Below are 19,427 nucleotides of genomic sequence, written 5' to 3' on the forward strand. Positions count from 1 at the left end.
CAGAGGGAATCACCCTAGTTCCTTCCAGCTAGAGAACAAAGGTAGAAGAATACATGCCAGAGCAAGCCAAGTGCTGCCTGTGGCGCATCGTGGGAGAAAGCAGGAGAGACCAAAGGGGTGGTCAGCAGTGTGGAGTGTGTGGAGAGCCTGTGGGACTTTGTCCTGTAGCCTCCCAGGGAAGCACAAGTTGTTAGAGTGAGCCGTCATGCTTCGTGTGCCTGCAGATGTCTGTCATGGCCGGAGCAAACTGGCAGGACTCTGGGGAGGCACAGCCAAAGCCTCAGTGTAACTGACTATCTTGTAACACCAATGTGAGAATAAAATGGCAAGATGGGGAAAGAAGTTGACATTGGTGTAGAGGTAACCGCAGATGCATGTATTGAGATGGTGTACCACGGGTGTTGATGGCCCATTGTGATATCACCTGGAGATGGATTGTGATGCCCTTGATGGATAGATTGTGTCCCAGCGTCCCTCACTGCTTACAGCAGAGCACCAAGTTTCACCCAGCCACCTCATGCCCAGAGACATCTGAAGGACAGGATGCCATCCAGGGGGACCTGGACAGGCTCATGAAGTGGGCCCATGGGAAACTCATGAGGTTTAACAAGACCAAGTGCAAGGTGCTGCAACTGGGTCAGGACAATCCCCAGTATCAACACAGACTGGGGATAAGCAGACGGAGAGCAGCCCTGTGAGAAGGACTGGGGCTGCTGGTGGGAGCTGAGAGGCTGGACATGACCCAGCCATGGGCACTCCCAGCCCAGAGAGCCAAACGTGTCCTGGGCTGCATCCAAAGCAGCGTGGGCAGCCGGGCCAGGGAGGGGATTCTGCCCCTCTGCTCTGCTCTGGTGAGAGCCCACCTGGAACCCTGCATCCAGCTCTGGGGTCCCAGCACAGGAAGGACATGGAACTGCTGGAGTGAGTCCAGAGGAGGCCACCAGGATGGTTTGAGGGATGGAGCACTTCACCTATGAGGAAAGGCTGAGGGAATTGGGATAGATTAGTCTGGGAAAGAGATGGCTTTGGAGTGACTATCACAGCCTTTCAGTACCTGAAGGGAACCTACATGAAAGAGGAAGCAAAACTATTTACAAGGGCATTTAGCAACAGGACAAGGTGGAATGGGTTCAAATTGAAAGAGAGTAGGTTTAGATTATATATTAGGAAGGAATTATCTACTGTGAGGGTGGTGAAGCACTGGAATGGGTTGCCTAGGAAAGTTGTGAATGCTGTGGATATTGTCCCTGGAGCTGCTCTGGACCAGGTTGGATGGGGCTCTGGGTAAGCTGTTCTAGTTGAAGGTGCCCCGACTATGGCAGGAGGGTTGGAACCAGATGATCATGAAGGTCCCTGTCCAACCCAAATCATTCTATCAATCTGTGACTCCTCCTGAGCACTTGGCAAGGTTTGGAGTGCTGAGTGAGGTCTTTGATGTTGTTATTGTGCAAGGAGAGTTGTTTGTTGCAACTCTGTGTTCAACTCCAGAGCCATTGAAGGATTTTCCCCCTCCCTGCCAGGTTCAGGCATCTGGGACATCTGTATCCAGGAGGTGCACTTGCAGCAGCAGAGGTGAGCTGGGACGTGAAACCTACTGGAGAGCTGAGATGTTTTCCTTCCTGAGGACCAGGGCATTTCTATCACTCTTTCTGGGTCCAGGCAATAGCCACAGTTCTTCCCCTTCTAGAGTAAAACCTGCTGATACGATGCTGATGAAAGGGACAAGTCATAACCCCAGGTCCCCTCAGGCCACTGCAGAGAAGAGCATGGCCACAGAGATGGACAGCTGCTGTCCCATCTGCCTGGATAGCTTGAAGGAGACCAGCTACATATTTCCATGCCTGCACCAGTTCTGTTACACCTGCATCCTGCAGTGGGCAGAGAACACACCCAAGTGCCCCCTCTGCAAGAGGAGGATTCTATCCATCCTGCACTCCAAGGAGACAGAAAATGACTACGTGGAGCATGTAATTACATTATCTGAGGCACCATCCATCATTGTCCACCAGTCGAGAGGAGACCCCAGATACCTTGACCTCCATTTCTCTGGAGCATCCCAAGCATGGACTGCAGAAGGAGTGCCCAGGCATCCTGTGGGCAGCCTCCAGACTGGGGAATGGATGGTACTTTTCCGAGACCACCCATGCCTCCTAGAAACCCTGGTGCTCTGGGTCCGACCGAGGCTGAGGCAGATCTTCAGGAACAACTGGATGGAGGCAGACCTCGTGGAGGACACTGTCCTGGACATCCTGACCAACCATGGAATTGATGAAGACCAGCTGGTCCAGATGCTGGGGGTCTCCCTCCAAAACCATGCGGCGACATTTGTGCAACAGCTTATCCGTGTGGCTGTGCGACAGTGCAGCAGGGAGGCCTGTCGTCTGCTCACCCACCAGCCCTGTCTCCCTGCCCAGATGCCAGCCCTTCTGACAGCCCTGCAAGATGCACCATGGATGAGGTGCCCAACACCGCCTCCTCTGCCATGGATGGGGATTTCAGAAGCTACCCCTCTGTACCCGTTACCATCACTATTGGAGCAAGAAGAGCCCCAGGAGGAGCCAGAGGTGTCTGTTCCTGGGTCTCCACTTCCAGACAGGGCAGTGACCCCTCTCCTGAGGGGCCATGGTGACCTCTGAAGAGGCAGGCAAGTGGCTCTGGGGACTCTTCAGCTGCCCCTGCGTCTGTGACTTTGAAGGATGCCTCAGGGGTTAGCCACCAGCTGGGGCATGCACCAACCCTCTAGGGCTCCCAGCCCCCCATATCCAGCTATCCAAATAAAATCAATGCATGGAAACTCAAAAAAAAGTCTCAGCATTACAAACAATGGCACCTGTCAGGATAGGTGCCATTTCTGTTCTTTTTATTCTCCCATCGGACATGTAATGAATGGCCAGCTACAGGCCCATTCCTGCAGCCAGCCCCAGGGCAGGTATTTTCAGCAAGGCGGTCTCCAGGTCCAGATTGTGCCCCACAGCCCATCACTCCAGGCCACTCCTGAGCTCTTCAGTGCCAGCCCCTGCCCCCACATCCTGGTTCTCTGCTCTCCTACCAGCCTGTGCTGCCTGGTGCAGCCTCACTAGGGCTGCGACCAATTCCCTGCCCTGCCTGGAGTCACGCCTTGGTGCTGGTCTCTGTGTCACCCAGGGTCATACCCTGCCAAGGCAGGACCCCCCAGAAGTTCATGAAGGGGAAGTGTAAAGTCCAGCCCCTGGGAAGGGACAATGCCAGACTGGCACGTGCATCAGGCTGCGCAGCTGGTGAGCAGCCAGGACAAGGCACCCATGCTGCCCTTCAGCACAGATTTTCCACCGCTGGCCCAGATCCAGCCTCGGTGCTGGTATTCCTGCTCTGCTTAGAGGGCCTGCCTGTGCCAGATGGATGCCAAGCAGCTGAAAGCTTTGTGTTTGCCTAGTTTGGAGAGAAAGGGGCTGAGGGGTGACTTCACTGCTCTCTACAGCTTCCTGAGGAGGGAAAGTGGAGAGGGTTTGCTAATCTCTTCTCCCTGGGATCCAGTGACAGGACATGTGGAAATAGTTTAAAGCTACATCAGGAGAGGTTCAGACTGGACTTTAAGAAAATATTTCTTTACTGAGAGTGTGGTCAGACACTGAAACAAGCTCCCCGTCTGCCAGTGCCTTAAAAGGAGGCATTTGGACAATGCCCTACATGATGGGCCTTAACTTCTGGTCAGCCCTGAAATGGTGAGGGAGTAGGACTAGATTATCATTGTTGGTCCCTGACAACTTGAAATATCCCATTCTGATACCTGTCAATACCATCAAATCAGTGGTGTTTTCCCTCTTCCTGTTTATTTTCAGTGACATAAATATTCTTTAAAGAAAAAGCTAAGAATTTATTGCTTAAGTGATCTTATTACAGAAAATGAGAAAATGTAAACAATTCCTTCCAGTCCCATGCAATACTGACAGTTCATATATGTTGTCTGTTATTGTCACTTGTCCAATATAGTATTGCTTACCCATTTATGTTTGCTTGTTCACATTTTTAACTATGAGGCTTTTATAGAACATATGTCACCAAGTCTTTTACTGAGCATATGTATTATCTATTCATGTCTATAGCGTCAAGAACACAGAGAAAGGAAAACAGTGTTCTGCTACAATGAAGGTCATTGCATTTTATCATCTTTTCAGCTCTTAGTTGTGATACAATGTTACGCTTTGATATTTTCTGATTTTTATACAAAGCATTAATGTCTCAGCTTTCAGGGTTTCATAACAGAACTGCCATGGAAATGAATGCATTATGTTCTCAGTATATTTATATACCAAATTTAAGAGAATTTTCAGAGGTCCAGATTGTTAGAAGCTTGTTTAGCATCATGCCTCAGAATGTACCATAATGGATACCAACACTGGCACATACAGATAGCAGGGTAGCCTGATTGTTTTATATGTGTAAGTCATTAAGTGAGATGCCCACTTGCACATCTAAGAATCTGAATAACATGAAAAGGTCTAACAGCTGGGTAATGTTTTGAGTTGTGCATTGACTTGTCAGGGGAGTGAGGGATGGTGGAGGAAATACCTTGTTATCTGAATGCTGGTAGTATTAGACGGCCATTTAGCTTCCTCAGAATGTTTGGACTGATGCAGGCTTTTTCAGATAAGGTCTCTTTCAGATGCACTAAAAGCAGGGAGGATGCTTGCATGCCGGAGACAAACCGACATCAAATCACGGCAAAGTCCCATGCCCTGTGCTCTTCCCAGGCACTTCTGTTTGTAATCCTGTGGAGCTCCATATTGTTTCAGAGGGAATTACTATAACTGTAGTGACAGCATTGTGATCAGTGTATGGGTAATAGCTGGCCAACTAATAAAAAGCATAGATGTATTCCCACTATTTTTTGGAGTACTGAAACCAAATGTCTTTTGACACTTTCTCTTCCAAGCAAATAAATACTGTGCCTCTTCTCTGACCTTTTGCTCCTAGTTCACCAAGACCTTCTAGAGCTGTCATTGAATAAATAATTGTTGAGTATCCGGGTACCTTCTGTTTTGTAGTGAGGAAATTCTCTACAGTTCCAGTGATATGTATAAAGTGACTTGTATATCACTGTTTTGTCATGAGAAGTAGCCTTAGAGATAGAACAATCACTAGGAGTTTGTGCCAGGAGGGAATTGTAAAGTGTCTATCCTGGCGATGTTACTTCTCTTGAGTGAGTCCCTTATTGTACACAGAAAAACTCTACTTCATCAAGGGAAGTAGAACTTAACACTGACTTTAAAGACCTAGGATTCTGCCTGGTGTTTTTAACTTTTGATTTGGCACTGAAATGGAACAATATGTTACTCGTTCTTATGCAAGAAATACCAAAAATTCTTTTGTTGCATTCTTGTAGTTACCAACCTTGTATTGTGCAATAAGCTATCAAAGTATTTTTCAAACAATATGGTAATAATAAAGGCCATATTAATTGTATTCTCAGACTTCCTTGCTAAATTCACTGTATACAATTTTCAACAGCATATTCATGTACTAGCAAGTAGAAAAGATTTTTAGCGGTTGTTTTAACCAAACTTCAGGAATATGTTTATTGCACAATTTTGCATTTAAGTTGCACAGATGTGGTTTTGGTCTCATAAACTACTCAAATAGACATTAGGGAGAAAATAACAAGAGAAGAATAATCAGGAATTGTCAGTTACCTGTCTCCTATTCTTGAACAATGGCATATTGGGCTGTACAGAATATTAATAAAATTTAAATATATCCCATGCAATACGCAAGTTTTACTGAAGATAGAAATTTGAGAGTATTCAGAAAATCCTAACATTTGGACTCAGTATATGTATGGGCATATATTGGCATTGATAGATAGAACATGGGACTATGTTACTGTGTTTTTACCCAATTAAGTTAGGCAAATTTAATGAATGAGCTGTATTCACACTTTGCATTGTCAATTAGCCACCAGTCGATATCACTAGGAAAAAGTTTACCTTGCTAATCAACAGTCATTTTTCAGACTTCTCTTACTTTCCATGAAGCCCTTCACACTAACAATTATCATTAAAGAGAATTTATACTGAGAAGTCTCAGAACTACCAGTTTCTGTATGTGGCCTTCCTTAACATTTGTAATTGAAGACACTAAATGAGAAAGATTCCCCTTTTGCCATGTTTTGTGTTGTTTTGTCAATTGCTAAGTTTACAACAATTTTTGCAAGTTAGAGGATGTTTTGCCAGTTTATTCACACTTACATAAAGCCCATTTTGTGCTCAAAACCAACCTTCCGATGTCCCATTGACAGACTAGATGGCCAGCCAGGGATACTTTTTCCATGGAAGCTGATCATGTTTTCTGCAGTGCAAGGAAGGCAGGTTGGAAGAGCACAGCTATCAGGTCCTACACTTAGATAACTGTGTACCAGCTGAAGGCAGTCTCACTGCACTCTCCCTCCCCACCCCCACAGGACGACTGACAATCCATCTTCCTCATTTCACATCCTGAGGGGAAGAAGGATAAAGATGAGCAAGCAGGGTGAGGGCTCTGCATGAGGAGGCCACCTACATAACAGTTACCGCAATTGAGCAGTTCAGAGTCAGCAGCTGTAGCCAGTAATGGGCTTTGCATGTACCACCCACACTCTTGCAGTTTGTACCTTTAATAGGCATGTGAAAGATATTCCAAGTATTAGGTGGAAAAACAGCAACTTCAGCTCGGGAAGATCAGTCATCAACCAAAATTAATGCCCCTGTGTTGGACTATGATGATGAACATAATAGAAAAGCATGTGGTAGTTTAGATTTGGTTTTGAACAAAAGACAAATTATTTATTTCTTTCTTCAAATGAAGCATAACACTAAGGTATAAAGGGAGTATAAATAACATCTGATTGTGCTCCTAAGCTCCATGCTATAACTTTCTTGCAATGACATCCTTCAACAAATTAACTACATCATTACTGTTAAGTATTAATTGCACAAAACAAATACACAAAATATATAATGAGCTAGAAAGAGGACAACATTCTTCCATCATGACAAACAATTCTAACAAGAAATGGAAAAAAACCCAATAGATCTAGGCTTACACTGATGGCAACACTGAGAGTTTTAAGTCCTCTCCTTGAACACATTACATGTGATAAATAATATGCAAAATATTTAAAGAATTTTATTGTTGCTTACAGAAGATACTTAGCAAGCAAGGAGACAGTAGCCATAACTGCCTCATGTTTCATATCCCCATCATTCAATGCAAATTTTTACATTTCATGCAATAATCCTGAGCTTATTTTCAGTAACATTGAAATGTCATCTATGTTAATTACCAAATACATACAGAGCCCAGTTATGGGGTCTATTGTATCATTAAGGCATGAAAAAAGAATAGCAGTTTATCAACTCTGAATGCCACAAACACAGCACAGCAGTTAGAAGGCTCAAAAAAGCTCAGAAAGTACCAGTGATTTCTGTGCGAAGGTCCTCCCAGAACACAACTGAATCATCAGTTCCTGAAAAGGCACAGAATCAAATCCTGTCCTCACTGACATCAGGGAGTTCTGCCATTGCCTTGACTGCTGGACCAAGCTTCAGAGCTATCAGGAGTGACTCAGACTCCTCTTCATATCCCCAAAAAATTGACAAACTTCCTCTCACTCAAGTCAAGTATTAATTTAAAAAAACAATACCTACATATTGTTTTGTTAATTAGTATTTTAAGCCTATGGAAAGGTTCAATTCATTATACAGTATGGCAATTAATAAAAAGCCGTTTCAGAAAAAGCTTATTTGTTAGTCTGATTTATTAGTATGTTAAAAGAAGGGGGAAGTATCATGAAAAGAACCTCTGCCAAGTTTATGCTCTGTTTATGAATTAATTTTAGTTTTAAAATGAAAGATTTTGGTAAGCCAAACCAAGGATATGTGATACAATTCTAGACTCCATGGTTCAATGGCTCTTCTGAAAGACAAAGAGCACCACAGCCCTGTCCAGTCATCAAGTGAAGAACTAATCATCTGTATAAGTTGTAAGGGGCTAGCAGTGTCTAGATTGTGCAGTTCTTCACACAGCTTCTATTTTACATCTGAGAAGCTCTTGCAAAATGCCCTTTAGCAAGCCAAGGTATTCCAGTTCAGTTAATTAAGCCATTGAAACTAGGGACAAATTGCTGGCAAGACTTACTTCATGCATAATTGCATTATGTCCCATTCTGGGAACGAAAATAGCAGATGATCTTTAACTCTGCAACTGCTATTGCCTAGCCTTTGTGTAAGTATTTACCTAGCTGAGCTCAGAGTTTACAAATCCAGTAGTCTTATACTTCATGTACAGGTGGCCCATGGTCTGCCATGGACAGAATGCTGGTATGCAGGAGGGGTTGACTTTCCATGCCTGCACCCCTTGCAGATGCAAGCCACCCCTTGGCAGAGATGGTGCTGTCCAATTGTGTCACTGCAAGGCTCTGAAAACTTTGCAGATGCACAAATCTGATTTAACTAATTTCACCTAAAACACCAAGTTATAATATTGAAAAATTGTTTGTTACACTAAAACATTCAGGAAACTCATTACTGTCTCATTTGAGATTGAAGGAGAAAAAAAAAGGTTGTTGATATTAGTTACTGGGTTAGAATTTGCAGGACTTTTGGTTAATTTCTACTAAGAAATAAGTTAAAGAAGGCTAAGGCTATAAATTGGTACTGTTTCATTTATAAATATTCACTTTACTTCTCTTCTAAAAAACATGTTAAGGAAAAAGGTGGCCAGAAGGATCACACATGTTGTAAATTGTAATTTGGTTGTTAGGCTGCAAAAACCAAAAATGTAAGTGAAGTTGAGCACAGTGTAAGAAAAAACCCAGTTTTTAATTAACAACTTATTTACAAGTTCATAAAATCAACTGAACTGGAGTAGATGTTCTATGTTTGTCACCAATATTTTATTGTAACTGGTAACTTGCACGCTTTGTAGTAGAACAAAAAGAAATTAAAGTCCACTATATACAGCCTTTGTTCAGGCTACTTGACTATACTCAAGGCATAGTGATCATAGCACAACCTAGTCTTCATAATAATTTGTGCACAAAAAGACACCAATCAGACATTATGTGAACATTACAGTGAAATGACATCACAAGTCCAGTGAAAATTCAGCATCATACAAAACATATTGATCTACTGCAAATGACATCCTTTGAAACAATAAGCCTTTTTTCAGTAGTAAATTAACCAGAGTCTGATGCAGAGATTTGTGTAGTTATAAGTCTTTTAAGTGAAGCAACCTCTGCAGATAAGTTTGCTATGCCCTGCTTCAAATAGAGATTCTCTGACTCAGAGACATTGTAGATATTGTCTTTTATTTCAACAACTCCAGTTTTGCAACCACTCTGAATTTTAACGTTGAGTTCCTTCTGATGCCAGAGTTCTGGTTTAAGTGACCAGTCTTGGATATTAGTCACTTGAACCGAGAAAGGAGTGTGAGAAGAATGCACCAAGTTTTGCACACCATGTTTTTCAAGCTCAAAGTGTCTTTTTGAGGACATGTCAATGGGTGACGACAACTTCTGCGTTGCATCATAGTCATTATCCATTGCTTCCACTTTAACTTGCATGGCTTTGGCTTTGATTCGAAGCTTGTGAGGCAAAGCTGAAGAATTCACTTCTGGAACTTTAACTGTCGCATGAACATTTTTATGTTCAACTGGGGAATGAATTGGACCCTTAGGAACCTGCTGTTCATCTTCTCCATCAGATGACTTTCCAACTACACCATCATCAGTTTCTGACGTTCTCGGGGAATTACTGGAGGACCTATTAACTTGCAAGAGAGGAGGAGAATGTGAGTACACATTAAAGGTAGCTCCCATGTAGTTTGGATATATGGATGCTTTATATGAACCTCTGTCATCTCTTGGTTCTCTCTCTAATTCCATGGGCTCCTGCTTTATAATCTGGAACTTATTTTCAGGACTTCTACAGTTGTTTTGTATACGATTTGGTTGGGTATGCTCTACAGTTGATGTTTCAGACACATCAGATATTGAACTTTGAGGAGAATGTTTAATGACAGAAATACAACTGCTACCAACTATAGATGGTTCATGTTCATCTACAAATGAATTAATATTTGATTTGGAACTCTGATAATCTTGAAAATACACAGTTGTTGAGCTACTGAGTTTCTGTATCTCTTGGGCATAGGCCGCAGAACTAATTAAACCAAACTTTAACTTCAATGAAAGCAGCTCTGCCTTCAAAGTGGCATTCTCTTCTCCCAGTGCAATTAGTTTGTTCTCTAAGACAAGGTCATTCAGTCGTCGCTTTTCACGAGATCTTTTGGCAGCTTCATTATTTTTCCGCCTTTTCTCCCAATACATAGCATCTTTCTTTTCATCTGGAATGAATTCTCGCTTTCTCCGGCAAGCTGAAGATTTGCTCTTTCCACTACTTGCTTCAGTAAGTAGTATATCTTCATTTGTAGACAATTCCTCAGATACTTCTGCTAAGGTCGACTTAAGTACCATGATTTTGTCCACATTGCTACTTGTGTCAACAGGTCCGTGCTCCTTTTTGAGGGTCTGCATTTTTCTCAGCTGCATCAGAAACAATTTGTAGAAGATCTACAGTAAGCAACAGAGCAAGCTATCTCCACAGTACTTCTCACTCCACAACTTGATAAATAAAGCAATTTTAAATCCACACACATTCTTCCTTTTCTTTCATAATCTCAGGCAGAAATGTCTGTCTAGAACCAATTTTCTTAGCAGATTCAATGGGAATCTTCTTAAAAGCCTGAAATAAATAGAGAATGTTATTACTATTTAGGAATTGCTGGATCAAAACACAGAGAAGTAGCTATTGACAAATATTTTATACAAGAACTTTGTTCATTAAACCTGCTGTGATATGAAGACAGCTCAACACTGAAACTACTGATATTCTAAATTTCATGACACCTAGAGGTAGCACATTTGTTTCTGAAACAAATATTATGTGATCCAAGGAAGAATCAATTAAAAAACATTTGAGTTTTGACCCTACAGTAACGCTGTCACAGAACCTTCCATGACATCACTGGCCAAACTAAAACCTTACAACACTTTAAGCTGCAGGACACGAAGCATGATGATGAGCAGCATTGCAAAGTATCCTGTTCCACATTAAAGCATCTCTTCTGAAAACAGCTGTGGTGTATGACTTAGAAATGCTATATATTTGGGTCCTTCAAGGATTAAAAATAGCATAAGTTGATTCAGAGAAGGAGTGTTTTCTATTGTCTTAAAATACCACCATTATCCATCATCCAATGCTTATCTATTATGCATTTAATTGCCGCTTTTGAATCCTATAAATATATATATATATAATTGTTTGTATCCATCATATTAATTTTAACTAGCAAGTTCACACACATAATTTGGGGAAGTACCTAACTAAAAATATTTTTTTTAAAATTATGTAATTTTTTAGTATCTTACAAAGAAAATGTTAAAATCCATTTTGAAAAATATGTTAGAGAAATAACATTTAATTAAAAATTTGCATTTTGATAAATAGTAGTAATATGTCAAAGTAAAGTTTAATACCATTGAGGCACGTACACCTCCAGAAACAGTATTCACATTGAAGTAAAAGTTTAGACCCAGAAGTGTTACCATTAACAAATAAAAATTAGCTTAACCTTTAGCTTCAGACATTTTAATCATTAAATTTGAACTTCACAGTTTATATTGGCCTTTGTTTTATTTAGTGCCTTTTAATGCAAAAATGCCAAGATCACTTGGTCTTGATCTTAGACACAGCTTCTCAGTATCTAATTTTCTACAGTCAGTCATGTTCCTGGTGAAAAGAATGTAGTATGCCAAGTGCTTTTGTAGAACTGACTATCGAGTCAGCAATCATTCTTGCCTGTACAACCAGAAAACAATCAAAAAAAAAAATTAAATAATCAGCCACTTCAGACTAATGACTCTATTTACTGGGAATGTTTTTACAATGACTAATGAAACTAATTTTAGCATTATCAGTCAAGAAAGTTATAAAAGAATTAATTAATTGTATTCTGCCAATTTTTCTTGTGTTTTCCAGAAAGAAAAGGGGAATGAGTGATGCAGTAACAATTAAGCAGGGTCATAAAGACTAAGGTTTCAAGCTGGGTTCTGTTCCATCAAACCATGCCAATTCGTCCGTCATGAAAAAATTAACACATTTAATAGAACAACTAAGTAGAATTTCCCAAAATCCGTGGTTAATTACTGACATGTAACTATTTGTCTTTGATAATACAGCCCTAATGAAAAAAAGAGTTAGACACCAACCACACCAAAGACACCATCTAATATTTTAGTGCAAAAGCAGCACCACAAATTGTCAGTTTGAAAAGAAAAAATGTACCTCTAATACACAAACAGTTACATAGTTAGACCCTGATCCAAAATTTCAAATGGAGTCAAAAGGGAGCTTTCTGTCAAGACTGAAGGAGCTGGATCAGGTTTAAAAATAAGATGAACCCTACAGCAAAGCAACATCTGTTTCTCCAAATTTTCAGTACAGTTCGATTTGCTGAAGTAGGTGTATAGACATTTTGTCCATTTCACTTATTCAGGGAATCAATTATTTAATTAACATGTATATAATTTCAAATGCAGTATAACTCAACACTTTAAAAAGAGAGAAGACAAGGCCACTTGACCTTTTGTCACATTTGTAGACTATTCAGTCTCTGTAGCATCATTTTACACTAATAGAATACTGGGATTTAATTTCATTATCCTGTAGAACTGGGACTACACAGTAACTGATCTGTAATTGTCTTGATCCACTACTATCACTGTATTCACCTGTACCAGTAGCACACACATTCCATGGCATGCAGCAAGAAATCGTATCATGTACTCAACACCTATGAAATCATTACTTGTCTCCTAGTATGTATCTCAGCCAACTCTCACCTAAGCAAAAACTGCTCAAAACAACTTTTGTGAAATTCCATGTCCTTATCAGTTCACAGCTCTTACTGAATTTAACAATACCAGAGAGATATTTGTTCTCCAGAAAACACACACTAATATGCATATGTCATCATTATTATTAATATATATATATATATATATATACACGCACCATATAGTCTAAAACATCTACACTTACTTGAAATGGTAGCATAAGCAAGGAAGAACTTATAGAATCACTGGATATTTTAGAAGAACAAAACCATACCTACACAGATTAAATACCTTTTTTTTTCACCTATAATATTCCTATCTTTTATTTCCATGGGATATAAAAGCCATGTTTAGTCTTGAACAAGACTGTATCAGGATAAGAATCTGGACCTTGTCTATCAGTATGGTCTCCAGCTCAAAGCTGTTCCACTTCAGTGTTTGTCCAACATTGTGGTCTAGGAAAAATACTAATAATGGTAATAATAATTAGCAAAAAAGTTTCTGGATTGTGGGTTGTTTTTTCCCTAAACAAATGTAGACTAATGACATAGTTCATCAAGATGACCATATTGATAGATAAAAACTCAACTGCATGTCCAAATATCCTCCCGCAAGCCTAAGACTGGCACTGAGCTGAACTTAGCCCAACCAGCTGCAGAGTTCCTGTCCCTTGTTCCATGGGACATCTGCAGACTGTACAGTGGCATGGCCCAATCTGCTCACTGTAGCACTGTTAACTCCTGTTTTGGCCAGTCTCCCTCCTGTACACATTGTTCCTGGCACAAACAGACAGAATGTAAGTAGCATGCAATCCACAGCAAATATTAAGCATGTATCAAAATGATCGTGTTTTTGCATGCAATATTCAACTTTGCTCTCTGCCAGAGTCCATCAGTAAAACTGTCAAGACAGACATGTAACCCACTGACACAGTCACGCGGATTTGCTATTTATGCAGTTACACCTAATGCCATGACTTTCATGAATGAACAAACAACAAAAGGTCTTTAACTCTTTCTGTATTTCTTGAGCACTTTTATTATGGTGGCTGGAACTGTGGTTTTACAAACAGGAGTCAAACCCCTTGTTTACTAATACTTCTTCATGTGGATCGGCCCAATGCTGAGTCTGTAAACAAATTCCATCTGATGATAATGGCAACATGCCTTCAATGGAACCAGCCATTTCCCTTCACTTCACTTGCATTTTATAATTCCACTGGAAAACATGAGTATTTAAACATAAATTAATGAACTGCAATGATTCCTCTGACTACATTTCAAATTCCAATATTTTCCCTTATGATTAATTTTTCAATGGCTTTATCACTCCCTCATAAAGTGTTATAAAACCAACATTTGGTTGGTTGATGTTAATGGCATTGAGTGCCAATTCTACAATGTAATAACACTCGACCCTATTAACTTAATTACAAAGCCAGTTTTGCTCCCCCAGCAATTCTGCCATTGACTTCAGCAGAAGCAGAATACAATCACAGATCCAAGTATTAATGAGACTGTTGTATAGGACTCATGCTGTTGAAGCAAAAAATTATGCACACAGAAATCACAAAAATTAATTTACCCATGGGACTTCAAAAAATACTGAAGCGACAACATGGCACATTCAAGACCTGATCCTGGGGATTTACATATTCACACTGTAATAATGGAAAGGTCTTACAGTTTGGAGGACTAGGCCACAAGCTTACTCTCTTCTGTGTAATGTAGTTACATAAATAATTTCTGTTTTAGAGAACGTATGGGGGCCTCCTCATGTACCTAAGCTTGTCCATAGAGTAACTGCATGCTTTCATTTATATTTAGCAAAATAATTCAAGCTATTTCCAAGCATAATTTTTCAAACATATCCTAGGATAAAATGACTGCTTCATTCTACAGCTCTAGCATTTTGATAGTGATTCTATCACACTAAATGAAATCCTATTTCTAGCATTGGACACTCAAACACAATTCAGTTTTGTATCATTGAATCTACAAAAGGAATATATATCAGTCCTTAAAAATGGAAGAAAATAACAGTTAGGTGTAGCTTCTTTTGTTCTAGGAAAAAAAACATGCTTCTATCATCACCACCACTATATAGCACACTCCAGAGAAACAATTGCGCTTAATGTCCCTGCTTATTTTTAATTGATGTTTTCCATGTTTTGCATAGGTATCTTTAATTATATTACTGCCACCTTTCTGCCCCAGTTTATCAATTTTGAAAATCTGGCTGCATATCAGATAAACTACAACAGAAATTGTTCATAGATTCGAAAGTTACCAGTTTGCCATCCAAATTTTGGAAAATTGAAAGATATATTTTGCACTTTATCTTCAAAGTATTCCAAAACCAGATGCTATCTATCTCAGTACTTTTATGAGGTATAGAAAAAATATCATTCTCATCACACACATGGGACAGGAAGTGGAGTTTAAGCTCAGGTGGTGCATGCACATTGCTGAAAAACTTTGGAGATACTCTACCTCTACTGCTTTCCATGGACAAAAATCATGCCATGAAACTCTGCACCTATCATTATCACGATCATAATTCAGAAATCCAGGGTATTTCCAATCTCCACTGAACTCCTTCAACATACTTCTTCTTGGCCATTACCTGTAACAGTTTGTGAGTTCATGTTCCTGTTGAAGAAAAGCTTTAATGCTGGATACACTGAAATAGTGATATCCCGGGACAGATTTGTGGGCCAGAGGGTGTAGACAACAATGAACAAATGAAGTTACAACTTTTTGAGAAAACGTAGGTGACTGCATTTTATGCTATGATGGACAGGGTATCTGCAGTCACAAAGGGGAAAGCATTTACCATACGAATATCACCACCAATTTCTGCTGTTACGTAGTAATGTGCATAAGGACCATGAATATGTGACCACAGCATGAAGAAATGCAGAGGTATTGCTCCTGTATGCAGTTTCCTTTTCCTACAACTTCATAGACATCCTAAGTGCTTACTGTTTCAGGACCAATGTGTAATTAGGTCAGTGGAACACTGATGATGATAACTTTGTACAAGATGACCCACTTTTGCTAAAATGTTGATCGTGTTATTGAAGGAAAAAATGGAATATGTCCACAAAATATATTCCATCGGGCACATCAGAAATCATTTATTATGACACTGTTCAATCAAATTTAAGGAAAAAATAAATAAGATTATCATGGAACTTGAAATACTATTGCAAATTCATATTACCCAACTCCACGTTGTACACAGAAAGCTGATGTCATATGTAATTTTTACAAAAGGCTTTCTTTGTTAGAAAAATTGCTTAAGTTACATTTTATCTTAAAAACTACAAATTAACTCATTAAAGTATGGCCAGCTTACTGAAGGTAAATTACAGAAATAAAATTTCTATTCGGAGAGCACAAAACATACATTAAGGGTAGCTGTTATTCAGAAAAGATCAGTGAAGCTTAATAAATGCCAATTGTCCCACATTTTCTTTCATTTCCTTGTGAAGACAGTATGATTCTCCCAGATCTGTTCACATTTCCCAAAACAAGCTATTTATTGCTCTGGTTCAAATGGTGAAAAACAAGATCTAAGAATATTACTGATAGCACCAAGTAAAAATTTAAAACTGAGGAGGAAATAAATATATCTTGGGTTAATATTTAATTCCATATATATAATATATACAGTATACATATGTAAATATGCAATTTAATAACACCATATCACTTTCCAGTATTTTAATAAAGCCTCAGTAGAAACAACTGTTACTGAAGTTATAGTACTATGACAGTATGTTTCTCGTTTCAATGGCTACTTGACAGCAGGAAGAACTAGACTGTGAAAAGCTATAACTTAATAGCAACCATGTTCTGGAAATACAATCTCAGGTTTCCCTTAGTTACAAACCATTAAAAAAAAGCCCACAAAATCAAATATTAATTCTTCTGACAACAAATAGCTTTCTATTATTGAACTGTGTTCTTAAAATGCCAACCATGGACCAGACCTTCAGCTGACCTAAATTTATATGGCTCTATTTAAAGGCAGCAGAATTATGTCAATTAATCCCAGCTGATGCTCTAAACATGTATCTTGTTATATAACAACTGAAGTAAATATATAAAATAAACGCTGGCTGTAAATCGCTGTTATCTACCACTCAGAGCACACAGAGCAGAGAAATAGCAATCTTTAGAGTTCCAATTCTGCGAGATGATCCAGACCACTGCCCATGCTGAGCATTATTTTCTTTGTTGGGTTGCATTCGACTTGCAAAGAGAAGCCTTGCAGCACTGGCATCTATACTGTCAGCTGTTGTGCAGACACCTCTATAGCAAAAACTGGTTAATTATTCAAATACTGCAGGACAGACTGAAAATTACACCAAGGTGGAGCAACTCAAGAAAGGGAAAAAAGCCATGTCTAAATAAGGCATTTTTCCTAATAGAGTATATATTTAATTTATGCCATGAAATTCAATCTCATAGCATGCTATTTTGGACAAGGACCAATTCAACAAGTGAATTAGGAAAAAAACACAAGGTATCTAAGATGGCTTTAGATTTATTTCAGATCTACCTTATAATAAAATTTTTTTTAATAACACTGCTTCTACCACATTTTTAGTCAAGACTAAGCATTCCCTTGTTTACACAATCTTGTTTTTGACAGTCATGCTAATCATGAGTATTAGACAGTTACATTATCTTGTAGCTACCAAAAAAATGTTTTCAAATACTGTAAGGTAAGGCTTTAAAACTGTAAAATACTAACACGGAAACGAATTGTCATTTTCTTTTAGATTGGACTGCAGGAATTGGCCATCTATTTGCATTTTTTTTCTATTACATAGCCTAAGCACATTTATATCTCATAACTGGCTGTAATGATCATGGCAAGGTCACCTAGAAGAGTCAATTAAGCTGATGAGTCAGATACATTGCTTAACAGTGTGTAATAAGACTCAAACAGAGGATTTTATTGTTCATATTATTGCATCACAGTGATGTTATAACAGCAGTGAGATTGCCGTCTGGAAAAAAACTATTGCATAAGCCTAGTTTGCATAACTTTTTGTTAAAATAAGTCAATTTAAAATGAGTTAAAGGTTTATTTTATTTAAGAGTTTTATTCCAAGATAAAAGATTGCAAAAAAGCAGCATGGTGCTGAGATCTTTCTCAGACTCTCTTTTGACTCTATTGCAATAGATAGAATGTCTGTATGTTCTATAAATTTCATCCAAAGCAAGGCAAATACTGTTCCTTCTTAAGGAAGGAGATAAGCTGTTTGGAGGTCATGTAAGTTCATACTGCCCATGGGAAGATTCCTAGCTTCTTGACACCTTCACATCAGTTTCTCAAAACCAAAAACAAACAAAAAATTCCCACCTCAAACCTCAAAACAAAATGCAAAACAACCCCCACCAAAACAGCAGAGACTTGAGGCTTTGGATGCAAATTCAGGAAGCTGGATATTTTGAAAGCTAGTTAAGGGTCCTTTGGAGCACGAGTTAAAAATATAAAGTAAATTAGAGCGGAAGCAGAATATTCTAAAGCTTATTAGCATTTTAACAGTCAAAGATATCTACGAAGTGAGAACTTTTGTAACAGTAACTGTTAGTGCCAATGTTATTAACAATCCTTATTCAGTAGTCCTTGAACTTGTCTATTTAAATCAGGTTTTTGGGCCAAAACACCAAATTCTTATTCATTCGAGTTTCCCATCAAAGTCAACATTTTGATTGAATAAGGACCACAAAAGCAATGCACATAGCAATATTTCAAGCAAGGCTCTGGATTTAATTAATTACTGAAGAGGGCAAAGATAACTCAAAGTAGGTTACATACACACTGGAGCAAACATAACGAAACTAAGTGCAATCATTCAAGTTACAAGGACAACAACAAAAAAAAAAGGGAGGGTGTTTTTAACACAACGGTAACTCCAAAAGAGCCTCACTGTCAAGGCTGTACTTGGCTCTGACAATCAAGTAGCAGAAAAGTTTATGCAGTTACCGAGAATATTACATTTTTAAAATACTTTGCTGCTACTTCCTATAGCAGGTACAATGGACAGAAAGCCTGTGGCTGGGGAACTCAGTTGGGAGGTTTTTGGTCAGAAGCACAGTGATGTTAGTTTCACGTATTGGAGAACCGTTTTAGTAATTAAAAATGAAAAAAATAAAAATAAAAAATAAATATCTCCTCATCTTGAAAGGCAAGTTTTCATCAGCAACTTTCAAGCTATGCTCCTATCGAGGACACAGCACAAGCTGGCCCCAGAGTACCAAACATACAGCCACTGCGACGCCAAACTGACTTGGGGAAAAAAATTACAGAATTGGGCAATGACGATTTTTTTCCCCCCTTTATGATGTTGTTGTCGTTCGTTACGTAAGAAACGACAGAAAACGCTCAGCTCGTGCCTACCTGCGAGGGCCTTTGTCTGGCGATCCCTGCCTGCAGGAGACGGTGGGACTGGGGGGGTGATGGGCAGCGGGGTGGGGACGCTCCGCGGGGCGCG

At 39.5% G+C, this 19,427-nt stretch overlaps 1 protein-coding gene across 1 annotated transcript; it reads right to left on the reverse strand.

Moving 5' to 3' along the window:
- Positions 1-6,770: 6,770 nt before the first annotated feature.
- Positions 6,771-19,427, reverse strand: NFIL3 (nuclear factor, interleukin 3 regulated). The gene is made up of 2 exons (XM_031059057.1): positions 19,334-19,427; positions 6,771-10,760 (listed from the first exon to the last, which is right to left on the reverse strand). The coding sequence occupies exon 2, from the start codon at positions 10,565-10,567 to the stop codon at positions 9,194-9,196; it is 1,374 nt and encodes a 457-aa protein (XP_030914917.1). The 5' UTR covers positions 10,568-10,760; positions 19,334-19,427; the 3' UTR covers positions 6,771-9,193.

This window comes from Geospiza fortis, unplaced genomic scaffold, assembly GCF_000277835.1.
Source record: "Geospiza fortis unplaced genomic scaffold, GeoFor_1.0 scaffold167, whole genome shotgun sequence".
NCBI classification, from domain to species: domain Eukaryota; kingdom Metazoa; phylum Chordata; class Aves; order Passeriformes; family Thraupidae; genus Geospiza; species Geospiza fortis.

What these genes read in the sequence shown, in the direction of transcription:
- NFIL3 (XM_031059057.1), bottom strand. Translation starts at nt 10,567, where the DNA reads ATGCAGCTGAGAAAAATGCAGACCCTCAAAAAGGAGCACGGACCTGTT.